The 10,261-nt window shown below is 51.0% G+C and overlaps 1 protein-coding gene across 1 annotated transcript; it reads right to left on the bottom strand.

Moving 5' to 3' along the window:
- Positions 1-623: 623 nt before the first annotated feature.
- Positions 624-9,923, bottom strand: usp42 (ubiquitin specific peptidase 42). The gene is given in 25 exon segments (XM_067244199.1): positions 624-1,050; positions 1,212-1,321; positions 1,500-1,662; positions 1,664-1,823; positions 1,971-2,074; positions 2,076-2,306; positions 2,308-2,448; positions 2,451-2,960; positions 2,963-3,010; positions 3,012-3,056; positions 3,058-3,141; positions 3,296-3,613; positions 3,615-3,935; positions 4,027-4,192; positions 4,318-4,418; positions 4,919-5,059; positions 5,189-5,300; positions 5,448-5,530; positions 5,651-5,721; positions 5,840-5,907; positions 6,603-6,702; positions 7,041-7,151; positions 7,408-7,617; positions 8,184-8,430; positions 9,849-9,923. Coding segments are annotated over 23 exon segments (3,603 nt in total). The 5' UTR covers positions 8,422-8,430; positions 9,849-9,923; the 3' UTR covers positions 624-1,050; positions 1,212-1,244.
- Between the last annotated feature and the right edge of the window lie 338 nt (positions 9,924-10,261).

Genomic DNA, 10,261 nt, shown 5'->3' with positions numbered 1-10,261 from the left:
TTACTTATGTATAAAAGATAACTGATACTACAGTTCAAAAATCAAATTCACAGTATTCTTTCTTATGGACGCTATGAAAAGAAAAAGAAAACGGAATTTCTTTAAAAAGCAAAACACGAAAGGTTCCACAGTCGTTATGTATTAACATGATCAACATTTATGCTTTTTTGAATGCTCGAATAATGAGATTTAAAGTAAAGAATAGTTCAAATGTGATAGAATAAAGGGAAAGACAACGATACACCTTGTAAGAGGCTTGAAAGATCTTAGGCTTTAGAGAGAAGAAAAAAATTCCTGTCTGGATGTGATGTCTGTCCAGGTGTGTGGAGGTGATGTCTGTCCAGGTGTGTGGAGGTGATGTCTGTCCAGGTGTGTGGAGGTGATGTCTGTCCAGGTGTGTGGAGGTGATGTCTGTCCAGGTGTGTGGAGGTGATGTCTGTCCAGGTGTGTGGAGGTGAAGGTCTAGTCCCACCACACTTGGCTCATCTTCAGTTCATTTCTCCATCCCTCCTTCGTCTTCCTCCTCTTTAGACGGAGGACAGATCTCTCGAGGCCTTTCCAGGCCCTTCATCCAACACATTTGTAGATATGACATCACATCGTGCAGTTAACAGTTCAATGTCTTTTTCTTTTTTTTTCCTTTTATAACCAGGTGACCCTTACAAGTACTTAAAGTCTTGTTTTCAAACTAAGGTCAAAGTTGAAAGTCCTGAGTCTTCCACTGAGCAGCAGGTGAGATGGTCAAGCTCCAGGCTTCTGAAGTTGTTTCCTTGTTTTCGTGTCTTTACAGTACAAGTATATATTAATTCTTTATCATAAATGGCCGTTGAGAGACAGGGTTCACTGTCAAACAATGAGTTAGGAGAAGAAAACTAAATAAGTTTTAAAAAAAGAGAATCTAGAATCTTTAAAACATTTCTGTTCCAGGTGGTAAAAATACAGTATATTCCTCCAATGATTTAAGCACCACGTTCAAATAAGCGGATGTCATTCCTTTGCTGCTGAATTTCAATTATCCATAAAAGGTTGATTTTGTACAGTATTCAAAGTCTAAAAGGAGAGAATAGGAAGAAGAGAGAGAAGTGTCAGACATTCAGAAGAAAACACTAACAGCAAGTCCGAACAACCAATGAACAGCCGCCTTTCTTTAACAACCATTATTACTGAAGATAATTATCCATCACAGGTTAGCAACAGTAACAGTCACTTACATTGTTCTATTAGCGAGAGGAGAGGAGACTGTCTCAGTGTCTCATGTCTGAGTACATGTTGTTGGTAGAACTTCCATGGGAGTCTCCGCTGGGTCGACTGAAACCGTTACCTAAGATGCACAACACGTTGACCAATCAGTGAGCAAATGTACGGGTATCATCATGAGTCATGGCAATGCTACAGCCACAACGCTCAACCATACATGGATCAGGTGTGGTCATTTGGTCATTCCGCCAGATTGTTTCAAGCATACAGTGCATGCTAAATGGCTGCCGTCTCTCCTGTACCTGTGTGTCCATTCAGATGGTGATGTGTCCCGCTGCTGCCTGGGGCCGAGGGGGACGGGTGGCGAGACGACAGGTGGCCCTCATAGACGTCATCATCATCAAGTCGGCGGCGTTTCCCCGGGTTGTCGTGCTGGCGCTTGTGGCCCGCCCTCTCCTTGTGGCCCCCGCTGCCCCTCGGAACTCTGGGTCGAGAGGCTCTCGACCCCCGACCTCTCCGACTCGCTCTCCGTGTCGTGCCTTCGCCTCTTTCTCTTCTTCTTCTTCTTCTTGTGTTTAGAGGAGGAGCCGCCCTCGCCCCGGTCGGAGGACTCCACGTCAGAGCTGCTGGAGGGGGGGGGAGGGAGGTGCGGAAAGTAAAGGAAAGAGGAAAAGGGGTCAGTCAGTAAATAGGAATGAAAAAAAAACCCTGCTCTGGTATTACAACCCGATCAAAAGGAGGTGTGTGGATGTTCAGTCTGTGTTTACACCAACCTTTGCTTACGGTGCCTCTCTTTATCCTTAGACTTCTTCTTCTTCTTGCTCTTCTTGTGTTTCTTGGCAAGCCGTTCCTCTGAGCTCTCCTCCCGCTCGGCGCCCCCTGCTCCTCCCCGGGTCCTCGCTGCTCAGGGCCGAACCCCACAGGGGGGTGGAGGGGTGCGGGGGGGAGTGGGTGGTCCTGCTGGAGCTCTGATGGGGCAGGGAGGTCTGCTCTTGCTTGGCGAGGTAGTCCCTCTCCCTGCCCTCGCCCCTCTCCCTGCCCTCCTCCCTGCTCCTCCGGCGGCCGTGCGGGTCGTCTCGGTGGGCGTGGTACCTGTGCTCCCTCCTCTCCCCGGTCTCGCTCCTCCCGTGGGCGCTGGTGGTAGTGGTGAGAGCAGCGGTCTCGGTCGCAGTCCCGAGGGTGGTGGCCCGTCCGCTCCCACCGCCGCTCCCAATCCCAGTCCCGGTGGTGCCGGTCCCGGCTGGACGAGCGGGGTCCCGGTACGACCTGTGGTCCCTCCGGTAGCGGTAGCGGTCTGTGTCTCGGTCCTGGTCCCGGCTTCTGTCCCTGGGGTAGCGCTCTCTGTCCCGGTCCCGCTCTCGCTCCCTGTCGGAGGAGTAGAGGCGGTCTCTCTCCCGGTCTCTGTCTGAGGTGAACGGTCTGTCTCTGTCCCTGGATGAGCGTCTCTCCTCCTTGGAGCTGGGCTTGCCGTCTCCTCTCCCCCCCAGCCCATTGCTGTGGGGGGGCTTCGGGAGCTCCTTGGCCTTGTCCCCAGCCCCGTGCGTGGCGGGGGCCGGCACAGAGGCCTTGGGCTCCGGCGCCGGGCCTAGGGGAGGCTGGGAGACGGGTGGGCCAAGAGGTTGGGACGAGGCTGGGGAGATGGCGGGAGCTGAAAGGAAAGAGGAGGAGGCAGCCTCCATGGAGGCGTCGGTTACAGCGTCAGTCTTAGTGGCCGCGGCCAATGAGGATGGAGTGCTAGCAGCAGGGGGTGTGGGGGACCGAGGGGAGGGGTAGCCCTTATGTCGTTAATGGAGGCAGGTCTCTCGGGTGCGGGGAGAGGGGAGTCCTTCAATCAGGACATGGGGCTTGGTCTGGGGGGGGGGTGGTCTGACTATGGTGGGACTCTTGGCCATTCACCGTGCTGGCAGCCACACTGGGCAGGACTCCATGGCCATTTTCAGTCACCTGCAAAGCACACAAACAAATGAATAAGGGGACCGTTAAACACATGTACCATCGTGCAATGTTTGAAATCAACACTTTAAGGCTCTTCTTTTATTATCAGTGTAGCTGGTTAGAAGAAAGTAAACAAAAGATGATTCAAGTGGATCTCCCTGACCTTCTCGGGGATCTGGTCTCCGTTGACCTTGTGGTGACCGTTCTGGCTGGGCTTGGGCACGCCATTGGAGGCTGGGCTCCCGTTACTGGCGCTCCCGTTGTGGTGGTGCTGACCCGCCTCCCCGGAGGTCTTGGAGGGCGGCTGGGGCCGGGGGGCGGGGCCGTACACGGGCCCTCCCCCATTCCTGCCATTGACGTGGGCCTTACCCAGGCCGTTCTCGTGGCCAGCGCCCTCCTGGTCCGACTCCTCCGACGATTCGTGTTCGTAGGGCACCAAGAAGGCCGCGCCGCCGCCCCCCTGACTCCCGTTACCGGCCGGGGGCCCCGTTGACACGAGGCGGGTGCTGAGTGGACGAGGGGTCTGAGGTAGAGTGGGCAGAGGAAGGCTGGGCGTAGTAGGAGGACGAGCCTGAGGAGGAGGAGGAGGAGGGGCGAATCTGCTTGCCCTGGCCAATGAAGAAGGAGAGCTTCTGGCGCTTTGCGGGCTCCGGGATCCCAGTGGGCCGGGAGAGAGAGGAGGATGAGGAAGAGGATGCGAGGAGTCCCTGGGCGCTCTTGCCCGGGCCTCCAGTGCTGGTGCTGGGCTTGGAGCCAGACGGGTGGTCCCTTAGAGAGCCGTTCCCGTTCATGAGTAGGGTGTTCTGAGAAAACAAAAACACGTGACACGGATTCATTACAGCTGTGTGCACGTCTGCGCGTGCGTGTGTATGACCATGTGTACACCGGCCCTACCTTTGACATGTGAGGGGGCAGCTGCGGGCCGATGAAGCCGGCGGAGGCGTGCGTGTGCCGGGGCGCGGTGTTGAGGCGCGGGGTGAGGACGGGCGGCCTCGGGGACGACTGGCCGGTGTTGCGGTTCGGGTGGCCGTAATCTCCCCCGTTCTTCAGCTCGGGGGACCTGAGGAGCACGACAATGTGGTCAGGACACACAGACGCGGGGGGGGGGGGGGGGGGGGGGGGGGGGGGGGGCAGTCACGCATGCTGCCTGGCCGACCTCTGGGCCAGCAGAGCGGCGTCGGGTACCTGATGTAGAAGAGAACGTAGGCCTGCTGGTTCAGGACCGAGCGGATGTCACTGACGGCCACCGTGGAGTCGTTCATCTGATACCACTGCCCGTTACTGGCCTGAGAGAGAGAGAGAGAGAGAGAGAGAGAGAGAGAGAGAGAGAGAGAGAGAGAGAGAGAGAGAGAGAGAGAGAGAGAGAGAGAGAGAGAGAGAGAGAGAGAGAGAGAGAGAGAGGAGAGAGAGAGAGAGAGAGAGAGAGAGAGAGAGAGAGAGAGAGAGAGAGAGAGAGAGAGAGAGAGAGAGAGAGAGAGAGAGAGAGAGAGAGAGAGAGAGAGAGAGAGAGAGAGAGAGAGAGAGAGAGAGAGAGAGGAGAGAGAGAGAGAGAGAGAGAGGGGGAGAGAGGGGAGAGGGGGAGAGGGGGAGAGGGGAGAGAGGGGGGAGAGGGGAGAGAGAGAGAGGGGAGAGAGAGAGAGGGGGAGAGAGAGAGAGGGGAGAGAGAGAGAGAGGGGAGAGAGAGGGAGGGAGGGACGGGAAGAGCTGTGTTACACACACACATCTCTGATATAAATACTACTGCTATGTCAGTTCAGTTCTGAGAGCATGTGTGTGTGTGTGTCACCTTGATGTAGCAGAAGTAGTGTCCGGCGTGGCAGCTGAAGCCAGAGTGGACCAGCACGGCGTAGAGGGCGTAGACCTGGGGCTCCCCGTGGCTCTGGGACATGAAGGGGCGCAGGTCCAGGTACTCTGGGTACCGCACGTCCTGCCAGAGGGGGAGAGGGATGGGGGTTACCGCGTGAAACACACACACACACACTACCACACACAACCACACACAACCACAACTGGGCGTGACACAGGAGAGCAGAGCTTGTGAGTGCTTGTCTGGTACCTTTGCGATCTTGCCCCCGTTGAAGTTGGCGAAGCGCTTGAGTGAGATGGTGAGGACGTTGGAGCTACGGTGGATGGTGAATCTCTTGGAGGCAGGGACCATCTTCTTACACCTGCAGGCCACCACACACACACACACACACACACACACTCTCTGGGCTCAGTTAAACACTCACAACAGCGGGTCAAGCATGACCATTTACAACGTCTAAGGGAATCAGGACAAACATCTAAAAGACACGGTTGGTGAATGAGCTCACTTGGTGCATTTGTAGGCATTCTCCCCATCCAGCTGCTCTGGCTTCACAAACTGTTCCAGGGCCTTGGTGATGCTGGGAGCAGTCTGCAGGGGGGAACACAGACACACAAGAAATGCTCACACACACACACACACTCCAAGACACTTCTCTCTAACAATCTCGTTGTCAGGTTTAGGCTGAAGCATGGGGTGGGGGACAGTTACCTTAACCTCCAGGGCGACGTCCAGGTAGGGATCGAAGGTGTCAGAGACTGCTTTGCAGTTTAAACATTTTACTGTGAAGAGGTGAGAACCAACTGTCAAGCCTGCTGTTTGGTTCGCTTGCTCAAATGATGGGGTTAGCCAAAAGAGACAGTAAATGCTTAGCTCCATAAAGAGCTCACGAGTACTAACCTCTTGACCTTAGATATCCCCCAAAAACTTGATGGATGAAACTAGTTGCCTGCGTCTGCCTGTCAAGCCTGGAGCGGGAGGAAAACGATTTCAAGAATTACACATCAAACAATAACTAGATGCTGAAGATCTACGAAAAGACTTTTGTCAACGCTGTTGATAGAGACAGTTGTGGAGAGGGAGCAGGGAGAAAGACACAGAGAGAAGACATGCGGGAAGCGGCCTGGGTCCCAATCAAACCAGGGCCCCTGAGTTAGGTCGTGTTAGCTTTCGTGTTATGCGCTATTGTCTACCACCTCGTCCCTAACCAAGAGAAATTAACCAAAACACTGAATCATAACAGCCTTTTGAAAAGGAGAGAGCAAGAAAGAGAGCGTGAAAGGAAAAGAGAAGATACTGCAGGGGAAATAGAGCAGGAGTAATTACTGAGAGAGGCAACCTGTTGTAAGAGTAAGAAATCTGCCTGGCACCAGAGGTTCCTTATCTAGTCTGTTTTCAGGGTACTGTGTTCAGGGATGCCCTCCACCTTATCCATCTATCAACAGTCTCACTGGGTGGTAGGAGGCGAGATTACATTCAGATGTGTGACTACTTCCTGGTTGTGTCTGAACACTAAACAGAACTGACGAATGACACGGTGACTGCGAGTACGTTGCTACGTCACGGGTGGAACGTGCCTGTCGTTGTGTGACGGCATGTATTTGCTGAATCGCACTTTTCTCGCTGTGTCTGTAAAGGAGGTTCCAGATAAGTGGGCACCTACTTGGTTCCAGGTAGGCAGGACTTTTGCATAGCATCCACAGTGTAGCGTAGGAACTCATGGGCATCCTCTTGGCTCCCGTAGCGGAAATGCTTGGCAATCCCTGTTGGATAGGAGGGAGAAAACGATGAGTAAACCAGTTCCACAAGAGGATGGGATTAGAGGCTACACTGGAGCAAACACCCACCGAAACAACAACGAACATTGGAGTTTGGATTTGGTTGTTAATTTGCCAGTTGGTATTTATTGCTGAATTCAAACCATCTACTTCTTTGTTCCAAGAATACTGTGCCTAATCATGTGAGAAGTCCTGTGAAAACTTGGAGGGAAAGTTTTCCCTCCAAAAAACAAAGTGTAGTGGGGGGCTGGACAGCGCCACCTATCATGTTTTGAAGGGATAGCTGTTTGCCAGACACCCTTTCCAAGAGGGGTGCCACTCACGTTTGAGCTCGTTGAGAACGCCGATGGGCTTGATGACGTTGCCAGAGTTAGCAAACACCTGGGTGATGTGGTTCTGCATGGTGCACATCATACAGAAGCCTGGCTCGTGACCTACACACACACACACGGACAAAAGGAGAGCTAAGTTAGGGCTCTCCACTACTAGTCAACCTCTAAGTGGTTCTGTAAAACAAAACAGCATTAACCGCAAGAGACACAATCACGCAGATCCAAACACAGATTTTCAACATAAACATTGGCAGCGACATAAAACGGTGACAATCTTGATCAACGAGTGAGTGACTCCAACAAAACAGTTTGAGTGACGTTGCGGTGCTGAGATCAAAAGCAGTGCGAGCTCACGTACATGTCTTGGAGTGCTCCCTGGACAGCATGTAGTTGGTGAGCGGGGCGGTGTAGGTGAGACACTGCATGGCCGAGTTGAGGAAGCAGGTGTTGCCGAGGTTCTGCAGGCCTGCCCCGATGCGATGGACCTGGTTCCACTTCAGGCTGAGGCGGTCCGGGGAGAACAGAACCTTCTGGGGCGGGGCAATGCCGTCTCCACTGGTCAGCACCGCTGCACACAACAAGGAACAACACAGCAACAATGATGACAAATTACTTTTATGCGTTCGTTCATGCATTCATTTTTTTCATTACTGAATAGATGAATCGCGCCTGGTGTGTATCTTGGTAACTTGTCGTGGCAAATTGGCCAAACAGAGACCTTGTAGAAAAGCCTGATGATTCATGTCACCTCTACAGGCAACTTAAGGTGATGTATTACAGTCCTAAGTCCTTTAACACAAAATGGCTACATAACAGGAAGAGTTACTACATAGAAGCTGTAAGGAACAACACTCAGGAAACCTGTTCAGTCAGTAAGGGACAAAAAGGAAAGAAGACACGAGGCATGGCTGGGCATGGACCAACTATGCACTGTCGCAGAAGATTTAGCTACATTGAAGAAAAAAAAACATTCTTTTTTTGCCTAGCTCCGAGTAAATTTTCCTTTGAGCAGTATGCAACTATAGTAAGCTGGCACAAAAACAGATTTCCAGCCAAATGCAGATTCCTAAAGTTGTTCCATATTCAAAAAGAGAGTGAGCACATATCTAGTCATGGTAACCCACAGGCCTTTACCTTGTTCCTTGGGCCTGTCCCCAGAGTGGGGCGTGTTGCTGTACACGGTTGCCCCAGGAGTGGGTCCTAGGCAGCCCCCTGCCCCAGCCTTCACCCTGGGTGGGTCACTGGGCGAGGGTCCCCCTCCCCAGCTGGAGCAGCTGCCGTCCATCCCTGCGTCGCCGCTGGGGAACGGGGAGCGCTTGCACCCCACTGACTCCAGGTCAGACTTCTCTGAAGATCTGTCAACTATGGTCATTGTTCATTGCTGTTGAAGGTGACACACATAGATATTACATTTGGAAAGTCAACAGATTTACTTGGTTATGCAAACAGAGCACCCATGACACATGGTAACAATCCATGAGTCTGACATTTGACTTCAGACTTAACATGACAAGCAAATATTTCAGATATGGCCTGCTGAGTGAGGTCAAAAACTCAAATTTCAGTGCGAAGCATTGTGAATGACGTCAAAAGCAGAGATTAGTGCAGTTAGTGTACTCGCCTAGAGGCATGGTAAACAAGTTTAGCCTTGGATTTGCATATTTCACAGTGAAAAACAAAGACATCGGGAAAGCGTGCATTTGGCATTTTACAACTTATTTAATACACCATTAATTGACGAGTATTCTGATTAATTGATTACAGTGTGCTTAAAGCCAACACCAAGGCCTACAGTAAGAGCCAAGGTTAACAAAAGACGTACGTGTGTAGCTTACAGTTACATCTGCAAATTCCCAGCTGTTAAAGCGGCAAGAATGAAAGTTCCCTGGCAGCTGAGCTTGGCCCATTTAGTTTCAGTTTGGAGTTAGCTAAGCAGATCGGTCTTCCTGCTAGCTAGACGACCAAACTGAAACGAGATGGGCCAAGCCAATATAACTAATTCAAGACGGATAAAAGCAATACATCTTAAGTGCAATCAATTAACATTAATGATTATGTTTTCTCCTCGAAATCGGAAAACAAACAAACAATTCTAAGCGCTACTGTAATTAGCCGTTTGCAACTAGCTAAGTTCAAAGACAAGTGACTTGACTTTACGCACGTTTAAGGCAACTGGTCCCTCCCACTCCTGGCAGTATGGCTCACTAGCACTAGCGGAGGCTTTAGCAGATGAGATAGGCCTCGAACACGCAACAAATTCAGATATTGGTAATAGCTTGATTACAACTTTGGTATTCATATAAGAATGTAGAGAGTGAACCGAAATATTGCTGTCTTTCTTGAGCACACTTCAGAATGTTTGATTCAGACAAGTGCGCGCGTGGTAAGAACAAACGCCATGGTAACGGCGAGCGTAACAATACTGCCGGAACATGGTGCAGCAATTGCGGTTAGCATTGTGCAACAATAATGTGCGGCTGGTACGCAATGATTCAAGCTAGCTACCATTCCCCGTTCTATACCCGTAAAGGTTGTGTTAAAGTTTAGTTTTGCGATAGCACTGAAACCTGGACATATCATTTAGAAATCAACGGAGGGAAATCTAGCTAGCTAGCTAACTAAAAGGAGGGGCTCGAGATTTAAAATTCACCGGTGGTTGAGCGCTGGTTTCCGACATGACACTCAGTGAGGAAACCGGTGTAAGCTAACTACAATAAAACCTTGAAGGTTAGATGCACGGTTATGGTTCTGTTGTGTAAATACAATACATAGTATTCTATACCACATTAATGTTCTTACCTGTAATATTTTACAAATGCATTTTTAGACGTTGTAGCCTACATCCATTCCTTATTTCTAGCGGGTGTCCGGCGGTGAACAATGACGTAGCTAATTTCCCCACGGGTAGATCCGGGGATCGACGTTGAAAGGCAACTCCTGATTCGCTGTGACTCGTTGGGGAAAGTGCTTACAGGACTCGATGGCACGTACACATCTGACCTTAGTGTTCATAAAAAATCCGACTTCGTTTAAAAATGTCAGTGGTACTAGGTAGGACAACCGGCGATTTCCAGAAAATTCGTTTTAATTAATGAGTGACATAGGCAACATAAAACTACACCGGTAGTTTTTTCGCAACGCCGGTTCAGATGACTAGTTTCAGTCATTTTAGTATTAGCTGGTACTTATTACAATTTCCTACAGAACATGTT

Source organism: Osmerus mordax, chromosome 10 (assembly GCF_038355195.1).
Source record: "Osmerus mordax isolate fOsmMor3 chromosome 10, fOsmMor3.pri, whole genome shotgun sequence".
Taxonomy (NCBI): Eukaryota; Metazoa; Chordata; class Actinopteri; order Osmeriformes; family Osmeridae; genus Osmerus; species Osmerus mordax.
The sequence above is the reverse complement of the archived record's forward strand: the minus strand, read 5'-3'. Positions and strand labels throughout refer to the sequence as shown.